The sequence below is a fragment of the Micromesistius poutassou genome (genome assembly GCF_964030765.1).
Source record: "Micromesistius poutassou genome assembly, chromosome: 19".
Taxonomy (NCBI): Eukaryota; Metazoa; Chordata; class Actinopteri; order Gadiformes; family Gadidae; genus Micromesistius; species Micromesistius poutassou.
In genome coordinates this window covers 458,767-482,593 of record NC_140289.1, presented here as the reverse complement: position 1 = coordinate 482,593, position 23,827 = coordinate 458,767, and the positions used below count along the sequence as shown (strand labels likewise).

The 23,827-nt window shown below is 48.9% G+C and overlaps 2 protein-coding genes and 1 pseudogene across 3 annotated transcripts in view; 1 reads left to right on the top strand and 2 right to left on the bottom strand.

The window, feature by feature from the left end:
- Positions 1–1,014: 1,014 nt before the first annotated feature.
- tdrd6a (tudor domain containing 6a) lies at positions 1,015–12,040 on the bottom strand (the record flags this gene model as incomplete). The annotated part of the gene is made up of 13 exons (XM_084484213.1): positions 1,015–1,091; positions 1,600–1,648; positions 3,258–3,394; positions 4,079–4,141; positions 4,451–4,496; positions 4,580–4,806; positions 5,346–5,355; positions 5,909–5,977; positions 6,152–6,201; positions 6,481–6,559; positions 6,676–6,756; positions 6,988–7,109; positions 7,216–12,040. The coding sequence occupies 13 exons, from the start codon at positions 12,038–12,040 to the stop codon at positions 1,015–1,017; spliced, it is 5,835 nt and encodes a 1,944-aa protein (XP_084340339.1).
- A 4,405-nt stretch (positions 12,041–16,445) lies between these two features.
- On the top strand, positions 16,446–18,698 carry sf3b6 (splicing factor 3b, subunit 6). The gene is made up of 4 exons (XM_084484079.1): positions 16,446–16,571; positions 16,918–17,036; positions 17,500–17,638; positions 18,069–18,698. The coding sequence occupies exons 1-4, from the start codon at positions 16,542–16,544 to the stop codon at positions 18,156–18,158; spliced, it is 378 nt and encodes a 125-aa protein (XP_084340205.1). The 5' UTR covers positions 16,446–16,541; the 3' UTR covers positions 18,159–18,698.
- Positions 18,699–21,232: 2,534 nt separating this feature from the next.
- LOC311364203 (visinin-like protein 1 pseudogene) overlaps positions 21,233–23,827 on the bottom strand; it is a 3,510-nt pseudogene continuing 915 nt past the window's right edge. Inside the window, exons 2-3 of the transcript in view lie at positions 22,891–23,106; positions 21,233–21,845 (exon numbers count right to left, since the gene is read on the bottom strand). The product of the transcript in view is annotated as a visinin-like protein 1 pseudogene (transcript). The remainder of the gene's footprint in view (positions 21,846–22,890; positions 23,107–23,827) is intronic.

The window sequence follows — 23,827 nt, the reverse complement described above, 5'->3', positions numbered from 1 at the left end:
GTCCACCTCTAGGGGTCAGGTCCTACAGGTCCACCTCTAGGGGTCAGGTCCTACAGGTCCACCTCTAGGGGTCCTACAGGTCCACCTCTAGGGGTCAGGTCCTACAGGTCCACCTCTAGGGGTCCTACAGGTCCACCTCTAGGGGTCAGGTCCTACAGGTCCACCTCTAGGGGTCAGGTCCTACAGGTCCACCTCTAGGGGTCAGGTCCTACAGGTCCACCTCTAGGGGTCCTACAGGTCCACCTCTAGGGGTCCTACAGGTCCACCTCTAGGGGTCCTACAGGTCCACCTCTAGGGGTCCTACAGGTCCACCTCTAGGGGTCAGGTCCTACAGGTCCACCTCTAGGGGTCCTACAGGTCCACCTCTAGGGGTCAGGTCCTACAGGTCCACCTCTAGGGGTCCTACAGGTCCACCTCTAGGGGTCAGGTCCTACAGGTCCACCTCTAGGGGTCAGCAGGAGAAACAAGTTGGTACAAAAGTCGTATTCACGGAACTGCTGTTATTTATTGTGCCAACACAAAGTTTAATTTTCCTTTAGTCTTTTGACAAACCGGAATCGACCGACCAATTAATGTTCTTGAAAATAAACGTGGGAAAGTTCAAATGACAATCGTCTTTTTTTTTTTTTAACAATAACAAAATGCCTTTTACAAGAACAACAACAACAACGTGGCCACGGAGACGGCACACTGAACAGACCGCACCAGAACACATTTCTCCAGAGGAAGGGTACGCAACAGGCCCAGTGTGGGAGCAAAACACACAGCATCAAAATGGTGGCCGGCTGACCACAAAGCATGCACACACAACCTGTTAAATAAAGCTTTGAACAGAAGATATATTACAAAAATAAACACTGGCCCAACGGGCACTTTTTGAAACCTCAAAACAAACGTTGGAAAAAAATAATAAAATAAAAAACACACACACACACACACACACACACTTGGTAGTTAGCTCCCTCGTTGTCCTGGCCGGGGTCACATGACTCCGTAGGCCGCACCCCCTCCTGGTCACTCCTGGTCAGTGTCGTGGTCCGAGCGGTCGTGGATCACCAGCGACAGGTGGGTCACCGACGACAACCGGGCTTCTGGAGCACAGACAGAAACATAGACGACGGTTCACAGACGCATGGAGGACGAATGAGGGAGCCACACCGCCCGCTCCACTCTATCGCTATTGGCTGTGATGATCTGACCGTCACACATTAGGGCAGCCATGATTGGTCCGTTACGCAGACCAATCGCATCCCTCGGAAATGCGTTGACTTGAGCAGATTAGTAAATGTTAAGTAGTAATTCAGATACACATTTTTTGACAAGAACTTCTGAATCCCACAAACAGCCTCAACATGACAAACATCTGTTCAATTTGGCAGCAGGGGTGAAAGACCTGGGGTCTCCAACTTACGTTTGGGTGGAGTCTCCAACGGAGTATGTTTGGGTGGTGTACTTAACTAACTATGTTCGGTCTGGTGTACTTAACTATGTTCGTGTGGGGTCTTCGAGTGACTACGTTTGGGTGGTGTCATTTTAATGTATTCATATTCAGCCAGTTGCGTTGAATGCGTGACATCATTTGAAGTGTGGCTCACCCACCCAGACTCTGTCCCTCTGGGCTCAGCGGGCCCGCCTCCAGCTGGTCCTCCTGAGGAGAACAACACCCAGCATCAGGAGAGAGAGAGGAGGAGCAGGGGAGAGAGAGGAGGAGGAGCAGGGTCTAGAGAGGAGGAGGAGCAGGGTCTAGAGATGAGGAGGAGCAGGGTCTAGAGAGGAGGAGGAGCAGGGTCTAGAGAGGAGCAGGAGGGTCTAGAGAGGAGGAGGAGCAGGGTCTAGAGAGGAGGAGGAGGAGGGTCTAGAGAGGAGGAGGAGCAGGGTCTAGAGAGGAGGAGGAGCAGGGTCTAGAGATGAGGAGGAGCAGGGTCTAGAGAGGAGGAGGAGCAGGGTCTAGAGAGGAGGAGGAGCAGGGTCTAGAGAGGAGGAGGAGCAGGGTCTAGAGATGAGGAGGAGCAGGGTCTAGAGAGGAGGAGGAGCAGGGTCTAGAGAGGAGGAGGAGCAGGGTCTAGAGAGGAGGAGGAGCAGGGTCTAGAGAGGAGGAGGAGCAGGGTCTAGAGAGGAGGAGGAGCAGGGTCTAGAGATGAGGAGGAGCAGGGTCTAGAGATGAGGAGGAGCAGGGTCTAGAGAGGAGGAGGAGCAGGGTCTAGAGAGGAGGAGGAGCAGGGTCTAGAGAGGAGGAGGAGGAGGGTCTAGAGAGGAGGAGGAGCAGGGTCTAGAGAGGAGGAGGAGCAGGGTCTAGAGAGGAGGAGGAGCAGGGTCTAGAGAGGAGGAGCAGCAGGGTCTAGAGAGGAGGAGGAGCAGGGTCTAGAGAGGAGGAGGAGCAGGGTCTAGAGAGGAGGAGGAGGGTCTAGAGATGAGGAGGAGCAGGGTCTAGAGAGGAGGAGCAGCAGGGTCTAGAGAGGAGGAGGAGGGTCTAGAGAGGAGGAGGAGCAGGGTCTAGAGAGGAGGAGGAGGAGGGTCTAGAGAGGAGGAGGAGCAGGGTCTAGAGAGGAGGAGGAGGAGGGTCTAGAGATGAGGAGGAGCAGGGTCTAGAGAGGAGGAGGAGCAGGGTCTAGAGAGGAGGAGGAGCAGGGTCTAGAGAGGAGGAGGAGCAGGGTCTAGAGAGGAGGAGGAGGGTCTAGAGAGGAGGAGGAGCAGGGTCTAGAGAGGAGGAGGAGCAGGGTCTAGAGAGGAGGAGGAGCAGGGTCTAGAGAGGAGGAGGAGGGTCTAGAGAGGAGGAGGAGCAGGGTCTAGAGAGGAGGAGGAGCAGGGTCTAGAGAGGAGGAGGAGGGTCTAGAGAGGAGGAGGAGCAGGGTCTAGAGAGGAGGAGGAGCAGGGTCTAGAGAGGAGGAGGAGGGTCTAGAGAGGAGGAGGAGGGTCTAGAGAGGAGGAGGAGCAGGGTCTAGAGAGGAGGAGGAGCAGGGTCTAGAGAGGAGGAGGAGCAGGGTCTAGAGAGGAGGAGGAGGGTCTAGAGAGGAGGAGGAGGAGCAGGGTCTAGAGAGGAGGAGGAGGAGGGTCTAGAGAGGAGGAGGAGCAGGGTCTAGAGAGGAGGAGGAGCAGGGTCTAGAGAGGAGGAGGAGCAGGGTCTAGAGAGGAGGAGGAGCAGGGTCTAGAGAGGAGGTCTAGAGGAGGTCTCCAGAGGAGGGTCTACACAGGGTCTAAACGCGGGCCGGGCCGGGGGTCCGGGTGGGAGTGAACCCCACGTGGCGGTGGCGACTCACCGCGTCGCGCCGAGGAGCCGTGATTGGCTGAAGCTCGGCGGTGCCCTGCTGCTGCTCCTCCCCCTCGGGTCCCGGGTCAGAGGAGAGTCCTGTCCACCACAAGAAGTTCAGTATAGCACGGTGGAGTACGGCGGGCCCTTCTCGGAGAAACGGGTTCAGTGTCAAACAAAACTGGGGACGGAAAACCTTCCAGCCCTTCCTAGCACACCTGCACAGAGATCTGTCTTATTCTTAAACCCAGTGACGCAGCTTCTACAGGACGCGTTTACAGGCAGTGCCAGTGGAAGCCAGAGTCCGTCCTTCCATAACCCACAGAGCGTCTTCCACTGAGGAGCCATCGGAAGACGAGGTGTTGCTCCTGAGACTTATAACAGGTCTGCTGCTGACGGACCAGGGCACGGAGAAAAGCACCCTCTGAGGAGGAGGGTCCGGACCGGGCCATTGTACCCCTACATGACGTGCCACCAGGTGTGGCTGTGATTGGCCGTTACAAGCCGTTTTGAAAATCTGCCCCTTGAGACATCGCAGGTGGGCGTGTCCACCTGTGATGTGTGACGGACAGATGAGCAACGTTTGCTACGGTCCACCGGGTCGGCCGGTAGACTGATCTATCCCAGCACACATCTAGGTGGACACGCCCACTTTCTGCCCCTTGTGATGTCATAAGGGGAAGATTTCCAAAACGGCTTGTAGCGGCTAATCACACCACACCTGGTGGCGCGTCATGGCCACCTTTAAACACTACAGCAGCAGCACTATGAGCCTCAACCGTCTGATGGACAGGCCCCGCCCCGTCGGTCTGCGGCGCGTCGTTGACTCACCTCTCGCTCCCGCCTCCTGGAGAGGACGTCCGTCTGCTTCCTGCTCACCGCCGGCTGCCACCGCTGTCGCCATGGAGACAAACACAAAACAACTAATGAGAACACTACAACACACACATACACACACAACGGCGACTCTGTAACCACCTACTGGTGGGACGCGTTAAGCCTGGTATACGTTGTTTTATTTTATTTATTCGTTCCCGTGTGATCAACGTGTTTTCCGACTCATTTCACTGTGAGTGTTGGACGTCAAACTCAGTATTACTACGATGGACCAGGAGCAACGTGAGGAGAAACGCCCGGCAGGAGGAGCAGAGCTCCGCCGCGGTGACGTATGACTCAGTGTGGATGACGTGCTGAGGAACAAACCGCGGGGCTCCTCCACGCGTTGGGACGGCGCCTCCTCCATCGCCGTCTGCCAAAAGGAGACGCAGGGTCAGCAGGGACTCCCTCATAGACACACGGGGTCTGGGGTTTAGAGACCCACGAGTCACCCACCTCAGCAGCAGCAGCAGGAGACTCCTCCTGTCTGGAGGGAACGGGCACCTCCTCGTCGTCTGAAAACGGCAAAGGCACCTCCTCCGCTAACGGAGTGACCTGATCCTCCTCCTCCTCCTCCTCCTTCGTTGAGGGCGTCGACACCTCCTCGTCTGTAAGAGGCTGCAGCACCTCCTCCTCCTCTGTGCGACGGCTCAGCTCCTGTGGAGACATCTTCTGCACCTCCTCTGAAGAGGGACTCAGCACCTCCTCCTGAGGAGAGGGCACCTCCTCCTCCTCCTCCTCCTCCTCCTCTGTAGGAGCCAACAGCACCTCCTCCTCCTGTGCGTCGGCAGCGCCCACCACCTCCTCAGGAGCAGCTGAAAAACAGCAGAGGACTGGGTCATACAGCTAGCCTCCAGGGGGCTAACACTAGCCTCCTGGGGGCCAACGCTAGCCTCCAGGGGGCTAACGCTAGCCTCCAGGGGGCTAACGCTAGCCTCCAGGGGGCTAACGCTAGCTCTGGCTAAGGCCCATCTGTTGTCAGTTATTTCAAATGATATTCGTCACACGTCGTGACTCTCAGCCTGAACAGTGAACAGATGATCATATTTCAGTCAGGCCGTATTGCTGCCCCCTAGTGGACTGTTAGTGAACCGTGAACCCCTGAGCCCAGCATCGGTTTGCTTCCTGACTATATGGTAGATATGTACATCAAAGGAATGACCTCTTCCTGCTAGGAATGGTCTCATCGGTCATCGTTCAGACCGGGGCAGCGATCACTCACCGGCGTGTGGCTGTGGGGGCCCACAGGGGGGTGAGGGCACCTAGAGGACAGGCAGAACCAGAGGTCAGGCTGGGCAGAACCCACTCACAAACACGGAACACAAACCAACAGGGAGATGCATTTATAATCGCGCTTATCCAACCAGCGGCCACTCAAAGCGCTTCACAACATCGCCTCACATTCACCCGTTCACGCACACATTCACACACCGACTGGCGGAGTCAGCCACGCAGGGCGACAGCCAGCGGGTCAGGAGCAGTCAGGGTGAGGGCGTCTCGCTCAGGGACACCTCCACACTCCGCTAGGAGGAGGAGCCGGGGATCGAACTAGCAACCTTCAGGTGACCAGCCGACCCGCTCTGCCTCCTGAGCCACAAGCCGCCCCATATAGGACATTACGCGTCGTACAGCACGGGGCTGGAGGACACGGATGTAGACATGTAATCCAAATAAAAGTCGTTGATTATTATTAAAGTTCAGCATTACTAAAAAGTACTGAATGAAGGTTGTAGGTGCAGGTCCTGTGATGTACATGTGGTATGTTGAGGACGCTTGAGGACTCACGGGCAGTGTCTCCGTGGGTGCGCTGCCTTCACTGAGGGCCGCCTCAAAGTCTTCGTCCTCCCGGGAAGTCTTCGTATGTATAAAGAAACATTGATGAAGTGCCTCGAAACATGACTGAATAGTCTTTAGCTTTGTGGAGCCCAACTTCAGCAACACTACACATATCGACTTGTATATGAAGACGTGGATCATTTACACGTTTCAGATTTGTTGTTTTAATTATTACACGTTACACAACGTTACCAATTCTTCCACTCCCACTAGTGTTCCCTCGCTGTCGTCACTCAGTTCACCTAGAAAGGAAGAGAACAGGTAGAGAACACAGGTATAGAACACGCTGGTAGAGAACGCACAGGTATAGAACACGCTGGTAGAGAACACACAGGTAGAGAACAGGTAGAGAGCCCACGTAGAGAACCCACCCACATAGAGAACCCACAGGTACCTGCACCTTACCCATGTGTCCGTATTTACTGCAAGAAGCTTTGGATAAAAAGCATCTGCCACTAAACTAGACCTCAATAAGCAGATGTGTTGTAGTGTGCGGTCAGAGGGCGTTAGGCTGTCCTCACCGGCCAGGGTCTGGGTGGGCGCTGGGACACTCTGGGGGTCGCTGCACTGGTTGTTGTTGTTGTTGTTGTTATCATCCAGCTGAGGAGACAAGCACACAGCCCAGTGTGAGGGTCTGGACGGCCCACCCTGTGTCCACCAGCCATGACCTGTGGCACGGTGGATGGAATGAAGGCGTGGCGCTTGGTTTCTCTGACCTCATCCGATCGCAGCCCCACCGACTCAAACACACTCTCTGGACAGACGAGCATCTCCGTCTCCTCATCCATCAGCACCACCTGACGTTCAGGGGACAGGTTCACACACACACACAGCAAAGAAACATGTCGTTTTAATTGTAGTTGAAATAGACCTGTCTTCCTATCAATGCCCTCATGTTAATCAGCACAACGAAAACATTCAGTTACATCTAGGTGTTCCATTAAACTGAATGATTGACTGAACCGTTTAGAATAATCATCCAGCGGGAGGTTGAATTCCATGTGAATTGTTCCGATGCGTTCCCTTACCACCGTGCGGTCCGGGAGGTTTTTCAGGATCGTTGCTCGACACCATCGCTGTCTCGTGTGTGACCGGATGACGCACACGGCGCCCACTGGCAGAGCTTCAGCCACTCTCAGTCGACCAAACTCTGCACACACACCAAAGACGAAGCAACATTTATGATGTAGAGAACAGAACGCATGAAGAAGCTTTTAGAACAGAGAATCTTTATAGAAGTGAACTGTGTGACTCACCAGAATCCAAATCCAGTTCCACACTTGCAGGAGTATCTTCTAGGCTGTCGTGATCTGGACCTGAATGCTGGTCATCAACTTGAGGGACATCACGAGGGCAGTCCTGGTCCGGTGTGATCACGTTGTCGTCCGGTTGACATGCCTTATCCGACAGTGGGGCGGCTCCATCTCCAGGTTGAGCTTCACGCACAACGGGGACCTCTTCATCACCGACAGAGTCAGATTGCAGTGAACGCGTGGTTTGATCCAGGCTTTCCAAAGTCAGTTCTGACGCCATAGCCATCTCAGAAAGTATGCTAGGCTCCTCAGACTTCTCAGAGCCAACAGTGAGCTGTTCATCTGGAGGGTCTCTTGGAGATTCCTGCTCTTCCATGGTGTGATGCTCAGGTTCTTCTGCTTCACTCTCAGACTGTGGCATCGTCGTGTCTTTGACAGCAGAATCGCAAGGCAGTGATGTTGGGTGCACAGCCGAGAGTCCCGTGGAATCAATGTTATTTTCAGTTAGGGAGCTTTTCCAGTATGCTCTTGCCGTGGCATTAATCATGTTGCCTTCACACAACACCTGAACAATGCACTTGAACTTGCCCTGGTCTTCCCCCAGTACCTTAACAACGGTCAACTCCAACAACTTGTCCGTCATGAGCTCCCCTATGTGTTCAACTGCCCCCTCTACCCAGGAGCCGTTTGCATCGTCAAACCCGTCAAGCTCGCACAGAAACGCCTGCACTTGGATTTTGATGAGCTCAGGGGTCATTTCCCTCACATCTTTAACGTTGACTTCGGAGTCATTTCCGTAGTCCACGAAGTGAGCAGAGAGCTTGTTGCCGTCCAGGCTGATGACCTCAGCTCGATACCACTGCTCGTCGTCTGTGAAGAGAGCCACACACGGGCTGCCGCGTGGGAGCAGCCTGGGATCCAGAGGCTCGTGTGCGGCGTTTGCCAGCTCTGAAACGGCAAGTGTGATTCTATCGAGCTCTTCACCGTCTGCAGGCTGACACCAGAAGGTGTGAGGCCCTTTGACGGTTGCGACATAGGCCTCCAATTTCTGACCCTCTGAGAAATGAGGCTGGAGATACCGAAGAGGTTCTGCTTTCACATCCAAAGTCCTTGACTTCTCTGACTGCTCGGTGTGATGTGGGATTGGGGCTGGCTTTTTAGGCTCCAAGACCACTTTACTTTGCTGGGGTTCTGTGCATTGTACAGGAGATACAGAACGCTGTTGCTGTTGTTCAGGGGCATATCGTTTTATTGATTGGGTGTCCACTGGGTCGATCCACTGTTGTTCCACCTCTGGTAACCGGCTGGGCAAGTTCCTTTGGCGTGGTGTTTTGTAGCACTCCTGTGTCCGAGGTTTGAACTTGGTTTGGACTGACTCATTGATGCGCTGCGAGTGCCTGTTTTCTGAATAAGAGGTTGCTCTTGAAACTTTAACATCATCTTCAAGTGGAGGCACTGGTTTTGGGTCTGCCCACGGTTTTCTCTTTGGAGCTTCAGTGTTATCCTTCAACTCTGGGACACCTTTCGGGAGGGCCTTCAGGAAGGTTTTTCTGATCTCAGTGTTGATTTTGCTCCTTTCGTCATACAGTTCAACTAGGAGTTTGCCGCATGGTTCTTTGGCTACAACCAATGCCCTGAATGAACCATCTGTGGCTTTCGTCTTAAACCAGCTGTTAACCTCGCTTTGAACATTGGCAGGGACGTCGGCGAGACCACACTCGATTGCTTGCACCGGCACGGACATGATCTCCGTAGCCTCCATGGGAACAGGGAGTATGTCCGCTTTGTCCACCTCTAGAGTGTCACCGTAATCTACAAAGAAGACACGAACGGATGGCTTCGTGGTCTTGATCAGTCCTCTATACCAGTGTCCATCGGGATACTTTGCAAAGCACACTGTTCCAAACAATGCGGGGAGTTTAGCATTTTTTAGTCGTTCACACAAGCTGTGCAGCTTCCCTGTGAGGTCTTCCACCACATTAAAGTTTCGGTCCAGCTGGCAGTAGAACTGATTTGCGCTATCCACAGATGTTACGGTCATCATCTCCTCTGTCCCCGTTTTGATGTTGTGCGCAGAGTAACAGTATGTGTCCAGTCGAAACGACTGGCCCGGAATCTTCTTCGGAGGCATGCTTTTTGATAGTTGGAGCATACGAGTGCACACACTTTCAAAAGGCGTTTCCAAATCCACAATGTTTTGTAGAACCTTCTGCTCACTGTACATGGCGGCGTATACAGTGCACTTTAGATCCAAATGCTTGGACACAGCAGTCTCGACAAATTCCTGGAACTGTGCTCTTGCTTCCTGGTTCCAATCTTTAATAGGCGATGATGGTTCCTCAGGATTGTAAAGACTACAGCGGAAAGCTTGTCCTTTGAGTGTCAGAAATGCGGGGCATATCTTCCTCAGGTTGCACAGTGGGACAGCTGCCTTCGTCTGTCCAAAGTCCACAAACAGCACATCGACATGGGGCGTCGAATGCCTGTGGATTACAATGGCCCGGTACCACATTCCATTGTCGGGATGGCGAGCGACACATGACTTTTCTGCAAAGGGAGAGAACTGGCTCTCAGCGTAGTAGTCCTGCATGTCCTGCATGAGCAGCCTCAGATCAGTCATGGTCTGAACCAACTGGCACCAGAAATCATTTGGGCTTTCAATGCAAGACACGCTGACATCAATGGTGCTTCCTATTGTAAACATTTGCTCACTGAATGTAGCAGGTCGGCCGTCATTGTTGTTGAGATCCACAGAGTCCTTCTTGACACCCATCGGTGCGGCCCCATGATTCGTTGCCATGGGAGTCTTGGCATGTGGAGAAGCAACTTTGTCCCGCGTCTCACTCTGTGCCTCATCCTGCACTGCAAAGTCATAACTGCACATTAGCTTGCAAACGTCTTTTTCTCCATGTGCTACAGAGTCGGTCAGTCGGACAACATGGCCACCGTCATACTTGGTGACCACTTGCCCGTGCAGGAGTTTATCTGTAACTGATCTGGTGAAAAAGTCAACCTCTGTGCGGATCCATTTCTCGTTTTTTGGCTTGACACCTGCAAGCTTACATTGTAATGCAAGTTGAGGGAGCTCTCTGAACTTGTCTGGAAGAAGGCAGATGCTGCCCCGGTCAACCACTTCCATTTTTCCATAATCAACCAAGAAAACTTTGATTTTGGTTTCCCTCACTTCAACCACCTTTGATCTGTACATAATGCCATCTTGTAGCCTAGCTGCACAGTAGAGGCCAACAGTTGCGTTCACCTTGTTTCGATTGACCGGATCCCTGTCCAGGTCAGAAATGCCATCCATCAGATGATCAAACTCGATGGCATACTTCTGTGTCTGGATCCAAAACTCGGATGGCGAAGAGACACGGAGGACCACTGCAACAAGTGAAGAACCGGGAGGTAGATCTTCCACTGGTATCTGTTCTCTGGGTGTCTTTCCGACGAGCTTCACAGCCTTAGCCAAGGTTGGGGCATCTCCTTGAGCTTCACGTGGAGCTTGATCACCGGTCTTACACAAAAGTCCGTCCACAGCACAATCCACAAGGAGCTTCTCGCTTTCAAGCAGGCAACGCTCAGTGGAGCCAAACAAGGTGTTCATGTTTTTATTGTCCTCGCCGTACAGCGTGACATAATGAACGCCTTCCGAGAGGCTTTGGTACTCGAATTTGGCGATCACGGTTTTGCACAGCAGAAGGGACCGGAGATGGTCGATCTGAGCGGACGTCCAGCCCACCCCTTTGTCCATGATGCCGTGGAGGGAGGTGATGTAGGTTACAACCGGCATTCTGAAAAATTCGGCAGCCAGGGGTTTTACGTTGTCCACGAGAACAAACTGTTTTTTTCCAGAGTCGACATTGAACACTTCCACGGCGTTGTTGGCTGGAAGGATCTGCTGTAGGACCGACCGGTACCACCTCCCGTCGTTTCCTCTCGCTGCACACGGAGATCCAAGCGTATGAGGGCCAGTGGTGCTGGAGGTCCGGCCTTCGTAATGCTTTGTTATTTTCTCTGAGAGTTTCTTTAGTTCTTGCGAGCAAACTTTGAGCTGGCAGAACACCCGCAGTGGGCTGGTCACCTCGGTGATGATGACCGTCTCCACAATCCCTATGGGCAACTCCACATACATGAAGGACTGCTGTTGGTCAACAGGCTCACCCCTGTCCGCTGTAGACTGCTGAGGGGGCCCTGGGGAAAGTGCTGCTCTGTTGTCTGAATGCACCGACTTGAGCACATAGTCCTTGAACTTAGAAGGAGACAAACATTTGGCAAACCCCATCTCGTAAATTTGCTTCGATATGCATGCAATGTGCAAGAGAAAGGTTCTCTGTGGCACAAGCACATCTTGAACCACTGCCCTCACTATCATCCCAGAGAGCGACTTGAGGAACTCCAGAGCCATTGGAGACCACTTGTTGTCGGGCGAGAGGGGCAAAATATTGGACAGCACACAGAATTCAACCTCGGGTGGCAAGAGGAAGTAGTCTTTCTCGCCCCATGCCAACATGTTCGTGGTGGCACCAAGCATCCAACCCTTGTCAATGAGGAATACTCTGTAATTTGTGCCATTTCTCGATACTATGCGCGTTCTGAACCAGGTGTCATCGACGCGGGCTAAGCAGTGGTCTCCAGGATTTCCGTCACGCTCTCGAAACAGTTGACCGGGATACTGAATGGAGCTTTCCATGCGCTTGTATTCCGCTTCCCTTGCCTGGTTGAAGTTGGCCCATAACTCTACTAGCACACAGTGGGGATTCAAATTGACACGAGTTACCAGCACAGTAACGTCCGATCCCGTCGGTGGAAGTCCAGGTATTGAAGCCATTTTGTGGCTTTTCCAGAATTTGTTTTTGATCCGTTTTAAGCTCTTCAGATATACAGCTCACATGTTCAGAGGACGTGTCTGAAATTGGATTGTCACATGACAGTGCAGAATTAGTCCACATTGAGTATTAAAACAATAAAATGGCCAGAATGTAGTAATATTATTATGATCTGAAATTAGCTTTTTTGGTGGGATGATGGTGGGGGGTGGTTGGGTTTTTCCACAAAAAGAGTACAGTAATATAAATAGTGTACTGCGGTAACTGGGTTACAGAAGTAGATGTTGATGAGCCATTATAGCATACATCCATAGGCAAAGGCTTAATCCAACATATCAGAAACATATCTTAACAGACGAAAACCGAGGGGAATTTCAAAGATATTGGATGGTTAAACAAACATGACGAGATGGCTAGATTAACAGTGCTTAACTTATTCCTGCAGTGTTCATTTACATCCTTGTGTTGAATACAATCACACCATTCAATTACATAAAGAATTGTTTGAAGCATAAATTCCTTTATGACTCATCATTTTCTCTTCCCATGATTGATATTAGGGATGCAAATTATCGATTAATTCATTAATCGTTAGTTGATTGACCTTATCGATCGATTAACGATTAACTGATAAGCAGCTTTTTTCCTGAGAACATACATTTCTCATGGTGTCTTTAACGTAAAGCAAAATGTTGCTTATATACTGAATAAAAAATGCACGTTATATTCCTCAATTAATGTTTTATTGTACCTGTTGGAATACGGTACAGATAATGGCATTTAACCAAAATTCTGCACAGAAAATTTAAATACATAAAAAAATAATTGTGCACTGGCTCACCTGTTGCATGTGAAACATTAAGCAACATAACATTTTAAATCGATACAATATGGGCTTAGCCTACACAACATTAAGCCTACATATAATTATCTGGTAAAGTATAAAAAAAACTTGAAACATTAGCAGCAGCACTTAAGAATCCCCCTTGTTCTGAGAAAGGTAACAGTAAGATCACTAGCCCTGGAAACTTAACATAACATGTAGTACTGAACACAACTTAAATCCCTGAGGAAGGTGACAGTAAAATTAGAGGGCCTCTATTAAACAATTAAATTAAGATATAGGCTACCTCTCCTGAAACAAAAACATTCCTGTCTCAATGTGTTTTCAATAGACTCCTGACCTAGACCCCTGTATTTTTGTTCAGGAAAATAAGCATATTAACATTGTCTAGAGTAAGTCGTGTGCGCAGCCTGTTTACAGTGAGGCCAGCTGCTGAGAATACATGTTCAGATTTTAGTTTTTGTAGCGTGCTTCCAGGCGGGTAGTTACGGTCGCTCGAGAAGGGATATTATAACCTGGCTCCATGAAGTGTATTAACTCCCGAAATCCCTCGCCGTCAGTGGTGCTAATTGGCATCATATCTTTTTCGATCATGATGCCGCAAATCGTCTGAGTAGGCCTAATGCCCTCAGCTTTCCTGTCGTCGCATACTCGCCTTCCCATCACCGCGGCGATAGTCGGTTGTGAAGGCGATGGACTTCCTCCCTGCAACACGGCTGCATGCAGGTTTTGAAGGTGGTATCTTAGCGAACTCGTAGAGCTGCTGAACTTAAACGTAGTACCGCAAAGTTTACATTGAGCGTCTTTGTCATCATTAAGTTTGAAATGCTCCCATACTCCACTCCGTTTTGATCGCCTCATGTTTATGTGCCGGGTCTCTCGCCGCCCGCGAGAAACCCGCGGGTGTCTCGTAACGCGGGATAACCGCGTTAACCTATCCCGTAGGTTAACGTGGTTATCCCGCGTTAACCTACAATTAATTTAATTTAATCGATTAAATTATTTTCGACAATTAACCGATAGTCGATTAACCGTTTACATCCCTAATTGATATGCAAGAATATTCCTGCATGTTAAACCTATATATCCTGTTAACTATTATAATAAACACAATACCCATCCCTAAGTATCACCATATTGTGGCTTTGCCTATAAACACTTTTTAATAAAAACTGGCATTGTTGTTTGCACCTCGACACTAAACGAATGTCTTAAATACACAGGGTTGCATGTTAATAGTACAAAAATATAAAACATAACATCCCCCCACACACTCACTATGTAAAGCACTTTGGGTACCTAGAAAAGCACTATAGGTATTATCAACTTAGATATAAACGTCTTGCTGTATCATACCTTAATCCACCATGTTCTTTTCTGTTTGGAAAGAAAACATAAGAAGACTTAGTCAAACCATGGTGCTCAGCCCTACTAAATAACACTAACTACAACTCCCTTTTATTCCTTCTGTGCCACGATACTAGTAGCCCATTGTAGTAGCTTCTGCTCTTTAACTACTTCTATACAAGATTCTCTTTATTTTTTGTAGTTTAATCGTTTCAATTAATTGATAACCATTAATTCCTCAAGTTGCTGTTGTGGCACCAGAATTCCCCCTCTGTGATCAGTAAAAAAACATCTTAATGGGGAAGTGTGTACAATAGTTGATTCTGGTAGTGGCATTTACCAGAATGGACTTGGAAATTGAATATGATACGAACCACTATGTTCAAATTAGTGAATTGTACCATGAAAATAAGAATTGTGTTTTCATTATCTCAGAACGAGCCTTAAATGTCTACATAGGGAGCAGGACAAACTTTATATTTTTGAAGGCCCCTATTTGGAACTGCTTGTAATGGCTCATCACACTAACACCTGCTGATGGCCCTTTATTTTGTATCATAATGCCCAATTTACTTTTAAGCTGTGACCTTTTGGTTACAGACTTGATACAAATGTGTTATCTATCGAGGAAGACCTGTGTTGTGTTCCAATATCCATACTCACTATACTTAGTTTGAGTACGTAGGCCGTTCCGATTCAAATCGGGGCGAAAAGAAGTGTATTGAAAGGACCCGGATGGTGAACTCAAAACGGGTATTCTATTTGGAACGACACTGACGTCTGGAAATCAGCGCACTCAGTGAGTGCGGTTCGTGTACTACGTGCAAGTGTACTCATGGAAGGATGGATATCGGAACACAGCCCCGGTAGTGGACAACGACACCATTTTGAAATACCTTCTTGCACCTTAAAAGCCAGAACAGGACCCGTTAGTTTCTTAAATTAGGCCCATCATTTGTTGCTTTAGTCGTTTTACATAAACGATCTGCATAATATTCAATGAAAAACAAACATTTATTTGGATTTAATAAATGAGTAATTGAAGAAAAAAAATCAATCAATTGAGCGCCGAAAGACGTCGGCGGATTTCAAACTTTTCAACCGATGGTCGCTTCAACCTACTGCAGACCAAACCACGCCTCGCACACATAAATACATAAATCCATTACATTTCCGATTTTACCAACCTATCTATCCATTCGTATGTATTAAACTTTGCGGTTTCTTACCTCCCTACCGATAACCGCGTTAGTTCGGCTAACGGTTCGCTTCCCGAAGTGCGTCCACGCCACGTCGAGAGCCGCGGCGCCTGGAGCGGCACGAGGTCCGCGGTTACAAACTCAATGTAGCGACACTGCGTCGAGCTAATGTCGTTTGGTTCGTTTAGTCGGTGTTCGTTTGAGCACATCGGCTTACGTGGAGGTCGGGCTCACAGTTCCGACGATCAGACAACGAGTTCGGAGTTCGCTCGTTCCCGCAAAGTGACGCTGCTGACCGGAAGTGGCTCAACCTTGACCTTCAACGGAAACGATGCGCGCGATGGTTTTAATCAACTTTTTTAACACACGACGCTCTTTTTTTTTAAACATGATTTTTCTCATATAATTATAATGTAATTAATTTAAGTTCTTAATTATTATTATTATTATTATTGTTATTATTATTATTATTATTATTATTATTATTATTATTATTATTCTTATTCTTATTATTATATTGTAAGCCATTCATTTAACTTTAGAAACGTGAATAATATAACTAATGTAAACATAAGAAATGTGGATCAGTGCTTCGGCCGCACGTGTTTTCTCTATCAAGAAATGGCACTCACAGGCACTGTGAGGAAAAGTCCAAACAATAAAACGATGCAGTGCTCATGATCTGCATCATGCTATTTAATGTACTCAAGATTTACTATGGACTCAATTTTCAGTGAATTTATACGATGATGTTTATTTTTCTCAAAATATCGACATGTTTATTGGGATGATACAAAGTAACTGAAACGACATATAAATAATTAACAATGCATTGCCTGTGTCCAAAACAGTCAATACAATTTAACGAACAAATTGATTTTAATTATTTTATGGACACTCTTTGAGGGTAGTTTGCAATATGCAAAATGTTTGTTAATAAAGTCAAAACCTCAAAAATAATTTAGAAACTGGACGCGTTCACCACCGACCCGGAAGTTCGTCATCAGCACGCGACTCCGTCTCCTCCTCGCCTAGCCGTTTAGCAGTGAAGCGCAGCGCCGCTCTGTTTATATCCTCTTTTCGATCTAAAAGTCGACATCTCACGGCCTCGTCATGGCGATGCAAGCGGCGAAACGGGCTAACGTGAGTCCTGGCGTCTTATTTGTGGTTTGAGAGTTACAACGATGAGCCTGAAGCTTCGAGGCTAACGATAAATAAACAGAGAAGCTAATGCTAACGTAGCTCCAGGCGTCTGTGTTCCACAGAAACCCGCATTTCATTAGAATAGGATGTAAATGTGGATTTTAAAATCTCCTTTAAGGGAAATCCACGTCATATTGCCTTTTGCACCACGTTGAACAGTTTATAATTGTCTGACAGTTGCTATTGTTTTGCTTTGTATCGTAACGATGAGTGTTATTGGCATTTGGGAGCGTGTCCATATTGACCTGTACCCCCCTAATGGACTAAATGGCCTCTTTCTCTGTAGATCCGGCTGCCCCCTGAGGTGAACAGAATCCTGTACATCAGGAACCTTCCGTACAAGATCACAGCCGAGGAGATGTACGACATCTTCGGGAAGTACGGGCCGATCCGCCAGATCAGGACGTAAGGAGACCCTCTACAGACCCCCCCCCCCCCCTCCACCATCACCACACACATGTACCACACACTAACATGTCTTCGAATAGTTGTTCAACTATTTATATTAGAATTTAGAAAGATCAACTCAGTGCTTGTGTCGTTTATACTGTTTTGTTTTTTTTAACGGACAGCCGGGAATCTGTTAACTTGGCCTGTCAGCTGTGTTTTAGGTTGTGATATTGTGACTTCATGTACTTTTCTTGAAGGCTTCATTACAGCCATTCGACCAAATGTTATGTGAAAAGTGTGGATACAAATTAAAGGCCAGATCAACCTCAGGCCACTCGGTCTCATGTACAAACTGGGAGGCTGATCGTGGACACGCCCATGTGTGATGTCACTATAGGGGACAGTTTGAGATTGGGTGTGAAGGTAAATTGCCGCCACAACTGCTGCATTTTCACTGAAACATCCTGTGCGTTCTCAGTGGCAACACGCCAGAATCCAGAGGGACGTCCTACGTGGTTTATGAGGACATCTTTGACGCCAAAAACGCCTGCGACCATCTGTCAGGTTTCAACGTGTGCAACCGCTACCTTGTGGTCCTCTACTACAACGCCAACAGAGTATGTACTTCACATGTACTCATGGGACGAATTTCATTACACTGCTTGTTTACCCACACCCAGGCTCACAGCAAACACACGTTAGAAATACAAAGGCTTTACCAACTTTAAACCACACACCATTCTCCATAATGTATGTAACTTGGATAAAGTGTGTCTATAGAATGAACATAGGATGTGTATATTATATTTATGTGCACATTTATTAACAGGACAGCAGGTCAATTAGCTACGGTTTATTTATATTTAACAAACATCAGAACAAGCGATACAAAAATGTACCAAATATGCCAGTTCTTTTGCATACTTTAGTTGGATTGTGAATTTCACAAAGGACACAACAAATAATGTTGTTTATTCAAACCTCAGACCTGACTCCACTAGCACCTTCTGAAACTGAGGCTGACGCCATTTTGTTTGTTGTTCCCAGGCTTTCCAGAAGATGGACACCAAGAAGAAGGAGGAACAGTTGAAGCTGCTGAAGGAGAAATATGGAATCAACACAGACCCGCCCAAGTAGAGACTGCCCTCTCCCTCCCACACACCCTGTCTCTCTCTCTCCCCCTCCCACACACCCTGTCTCTCCCCCTCCCACACACCCTGTCTCTCCCCCTCCCACACAGCCTGTCTCTCCCCCCATCCCTGTCTGTCTCTCCCATACGTGTCTTTCACCTCCTGTACAGATTCAATTCTGTCTCCTTTTGGATTTTTCTACTGATGGGATTTAGTTTTGAAGGCGTTGTTGACTCCGTCGTGCTGGTCCGTATTCTTCTTCTTGTGGTGTCCATGTCCGTATGAGGAGTTCAGTCTCTTAATTGATCCCAGGTTCTCTTTCTGATCGTCCATCAGCAACACGCGTTTGGTTGGATCTTGTTATTTTGGGGTTGGCCTCATTCTTGTGTACTAGTTTTGGATCTGTAAAGACTAAACCTTCTTTTGAAATGTATTTTAAACATTATCATAAACTAAGATCCAGATAAACATTTTTTTGCAAATTCTTGAGTGGATCAGTATGAAGATTGTAATTTCTGTAAAATAAAAATTCATTTTTTTTATTGTACCAGTTTGTTCAGTCTTCATATATTATCAACGTAATGGTGTAAGGTCTCATATGAACCTAATGGTCAGTGTCTCTTTCTCTAGAGAGCTCTCATATGTTAAACATATTAGCCTACTCCATTTTACAGACCCATTTCAAAAAGTGATTTATTAAGAGTGACATGTAGTGGTTCTAATAAAGAATAACATGCCTAATAAAATTAACTATAACAACGTTCAACAAAAACCTAATCATTAAACCAATTATTTTCCTAACTGTATAATTAATATCAGGTCCTTGAAAGTCGATCGTGACTAGAAGAGACAGCTTTAGCAAATCCGTCTCAACCAGGTGCGTTTGATGACACGCGTCATGCAGAACGAAGCAGTTACCAGACCAGACCACACGGTGGCGCATAGAGTTCATATCTTTTATTAGATTAAATCACAACACGGGACAACGCAGCCATGTCATTTGGGGCGACAATACATGCTACAAAAGAATCCTTAAAAACTGGCAGCTGCTGCTTACGTTCGGTACCTCAGCCGTCACGGCAACAGGAACAACAAGAGTTGAAATTGAGTATAAAGATTTTGTTCAGGGCAGAGATGTGGTCTGAGAGACTTGAGTCTTAAGACAAGCCGTGGTTAAGAGCTGCTGATGGGCGGGGGTCTGTGTGGCTGGCTCCTTTGCAGCGTGTCGTTATGACTCTGATGATCCTACCACCTCCCGCTGCGTCAACAGGGCCTAACACAAGTCAACGTGCTTTTGTGGACATACTTTCCTTATCTTGTTGGGAAGAGACTCAGTGTGGCTGTCACTCCGGGCCTGGAGAATAGTTCCCTGACGGACAATCTCCAGACTCCAGACAACTACCACAATTAAACAGATTATTTTACTGTTTTTACATCCGTCTGTCCGTCTCCGCTCCATGCAGTGGGCCGCCGTACACTAAAATAAAGAGAACTGGTGTTTCCATAGTTAGTAAACGTCGTAATGCGTATGTAGGAGAAAGGGAGTAAAAAAGTACAAAAAGATTTGATGAACCAGCGAGAGGAGCATTAGAGCGGTGAACCCTTCACGTGGGGTCAGGGAACGCTCTCTAACTCTTAACACGTTGCTTTCGGTCTTTCTCCGGGTGTAGGTGGAACTCGCACTTCTCTTTGTATATTCTCCCGCCATTTTGATTCCCATCCCTGAACACAAACAAGAGTGACTGGATGGTTTTCTGTCTAAATCAGATTTTTCTCTTTCTTTCTCTCTCTGTCCCACTGAGTTGAGGAGTCAGTCTGTGTTCAGCGAGCTGACACACAGCCTGACTACTGAAGAATGGTTCAATGGGGACACATTGAAAGCAAAAGCATCTGTTAAAACATCCTTTTCAAACCTTTTCCTTTGAGATGACTCATGAGTCATTTCTAGATTTTTGGGGTTCTCGTGCAAAGTTACACCATGAGTCACACAAGTCGCGTTGGCTCTCTCTCTAAGAAGGCAGTCAACTAACGAGGTCAAGTCTTATTTGACGATTCCATATCGCAAAGTTCATCCTAATGATTCTATCTCACGGGAAATCATTTCTTGGGAAATGTCGTTTTTTTTCTCGCATTCAACGCTTACTCAACAAGAAAGTAGGGCCGTGAAATGGGCAAGTGTATGTATACACACAAGGAAGGGGGCGAATAACTACTTTATTAACACGCACTAAAGCTAGCCTACCAGAAAAAGACATGCTCCCACTGCCCCACGCAGAACGACTGCTCCGCTCGCACGCTCTCCCATAAAAATATTTTATTGTGGGGCTTTAAAAATGTCACCCAACTCTTGGATAAGGCTTTCCGTCTTCGGTTTTTAATATTGGAAGGATGCAAAAAGAGGAGATTCGTTATTTTTTTCTTCTTTTTAAGGCAGAACCAAAATGCATGCAAATGAACCACATTTACATTATTCTCGGTTACGGACAGTTACAAGCATGTTCCTAAACGGAGAGAGTCGGACCAAGGCTTAGCGGTCTGTGTGTGTGTGTGTGTGTGTGTGTGTGTGTGTGTGTGTGTGTGTGTGTGTGTGTGTGTGTGTGTGTGTGTGTGTGTGTGTGTGTGTGTGTGTGTGTGTGTGTGTGTGTGTGTGTGTGTGTGTGTGTGTGTGTGTGTGTTCAGGTTAAATATCGTTTTAAGTATCATAAAAATCGTGTTAGGAGGGCTAGCGTTGGGAGACGTTACTCAGTATTATTAAACACGGAGGCGGAGCCAGTAAACTTCGGGACCTTTGGGAGAAAAGCGGTAAGCAGAGGGCGTGGCCCACAGGGGGGCGTGGCCCACAGGGGGCGTGGCCCACAGGGGGGCGCGGCCATCGGAGGGCGTGGCCGGCAGAACGTGCGCGTTTACGATAGAATGAAACCCTTCTGGAAAAACACTTTGCACACTTCACATTTTGGCAGTAGTTCTTTAAATAATTTAAATATATATCATATTTATTTATCTTCATTTATTTATATACTTATATTTATATTTGTGCAATATGTAAATACGTGGTGAGGGATTGTGTGTGTGTGTGTGTATGTATAGGTGTGTGTATGTCTGTGTGTGTGTGTGTGTTTGCTCACGTGTAATCCGTGCGTCCCTGTGCACGTAACATCTGCATCCACCCCCCCCCCCCCCCACACTGTAACACATCACGTGGAGATCTTCAGGTCAGGTTGTTTTTTTTTAAATAGAGGACAACATTCTCATGCACACAAAGTGTTTCAAACACAGGAAGCAGGATGGTTGAAAGGTCGGTCCAAGCGTGGATCTTTTTTTTTTGTGTTTTCTCTTCATGTTCTCCGGTTGGACGTAGCTGCAGATTGAACGGAACATGACCTTCTTCTCTCTGTGCAGTCTGTTTGGCGACGGTGGGGGGGGGGGGGGGGGGGAGGGGGGAGGGGGACAGCGGCGGGGGGGGGGGGGGGGGGGGTAGGGGAGGAAGGGGAGGAGCCTATTTCTGAAGGTCGCACTGGAGGAGGAGCACGATGGACGGGTCGCTCTTGGCCGCCTCCTTGAACTCCTCCAGGGAGATCTGGTCGTCGTTGTTCTTGTCCATCTTGGAGAAGATCTTGTCGACGCGCTGCTGCGGCGTCAGGCCGTCCTCGTTCATCTTCATCATGATCACCGTCCCCACCATCTTATAGATGGCCTGCGGGGGGGGGGGGGGTGGGGGGGGGGGGGTGGGGGGGGGGGGGGGGGAGGAGAGAGAGGAGGGAGAAGGAGAGAAGAGAGAGGGGGAGGAGGAAGAGAGGACCTTTTGTCACTCACTTTGAAAGCACATCATGTCCCACAGACAACATGGACAAACGAGATAGACACAAGCTAACAGGGACGCTACAGGGATTACAGGGACGCTACAGGGACGCTACACGGGATACAGGGACGCTACAGGGACGCTACAGGGACGCTACAGGGACGCTACACGGGCTACAGGGACGCTACAGGGACGCTACAGGGACTACAGGGACGCTACAGGGACTACAGGGACGCTACAGGGACGCTACAGGGACTACAGGGACGCTACAGGGACGCTACAGGGACTACAGGGACGCTACAGGGACTACAGGGACGCTACAGGGACTACAGGGACGCTACAGGGACTACAGGGACGCTACAGGGACGCTACAGGGACTACAGGGACGCTACAGGGATTACAGGGACGCTACAGGGACGCTACACGGACTACAGGGACGCTACAGGGATTACAGGGACGCTACAGGGACTACAGGGATGCTACAGGGACTACAGGGACTACAGGGACGCTACAGGGACTACAGGGACGCTACAAGGACTACAGGGACTACAGGGACGCTACAGGGACTACAGGGACGCTACAAGTACTACAGGGACGCTACAGGGACTACAGGGACGCTACAGGGACTACAGGGACGCTACAGGGACTACAGGGACGCTACAAGGACTACAGGGACGCTACAGGGACTACAGGGACGCTACAGGGACTACAGGGACGCTACAGGGACTACAGGGACTACAGGGACGCTACAGGGACTACAGGGACACTACAGGGACTACAGGGACGCTACAGGGATGCTACAGGGACTACAGGGACGCTACAGGGACTACAGGGACGCTACAGGGACGCTACAGGGACTACAGGGACTACAGGGACTACAGGGACGCTACAGGGACTACACGGACTACAGGGACGCTGCAGGGCTGTTCAGCCTGTGTACCTCGATGATCTCCAGCATCTCCACGCGGGTGATCTTGCCGTCGCCGTCCAGGTCGTACATGTTGAAGGCCCAGTTGAGCTTCTGCTCGAAGCTGCCCCGCGACGTGATGGACAGCGCGCAGATGAACTCCCGGAAGTCGATGGTGCCGTCGCCGTTCTTGTCGAAGGTGCGGAAGGCGTGCTGCGCGAACTTGGAGGCGTCGCCGTACGGGAAGAACTGAGGAGACGATGGAGGAAGAGTTTAGTCTGGGTTGGGTTTCAAAAGCAACTGTGTGTGTGTGTGTGTGTGTGCGTGTGCATGTGAGTGTGTGAGTGTGTGTGTGTGTGTGTGTGTGCATGTCTCAGTGTGCTCGTGTGCTTAGGATGCAAGCAAAATAAATCTTATTGAATTTACAATAAATTGTGCAGTTTCTTTTGAAATCAGTGGAACAAAGAAAACAACAAAAACATCTCTTTCCCCCGCAAACGAAATATGGGCAAGAAGATAAAGTGTAAAACACTGTTCCTCTGTCTCTTCCAGAACTAAATCTTTAATTCATTCACAGTCCTTTTACATGTAGGCCTATTACGCTATATATCTTTTAAGACGGCGCAATTGAGTTGCAGTTGCACACCACCGCCAGCTGGAGGCGCCCTCGCGCCGGCTACAAACGAGTAACGGTTCTCTGGTTCTCTGCTGCACTGCTGGGAAAAACAGCGCGCTGAAAACAGTTGAGCTGGACAAGAGCAACAGTCCCAGCGGGCTGTCGGGAGGCTAACGGAGAGCTGGACGAGGGAAAGGACTGGAATGCTAATGCTACAGGGTAGGATGCAGCGGGGTGGAGAGAGAGAGGGAGAGAGAGAGAGAGTTAGAGAGAGAGAGAGAGAGAGAGAGAGAGAGAGAGAGAGAGAAGAGAGAGAGAGAGAGAGAGAGAGAGAGAGAGGGGGGAGAGAGAGAG

Bases quoted from the DNA above. Each gene is read 5' to 3' on its own strand.
- sf3b6 (XM_084484079.1), top strand. From the start codon at position 16,542: ATGGCGATGCAAGCGGCGAAACGGGCTAAC. The intron at 17,037-17,499 runs GTAAGGAGACCC...GTGCGTTCTCAG, and splicing joins CCGATCCGCCAGATCAGGAC to TGGCAACACGCCAGAATCCA. The intron at 17,639-18,068 runs GTATGTACTTCA...TGTTGTTCCCAG, and splicing joins TCTACTACAACGCCAACAGA to GCTTTCCAGAAGATGGACAC.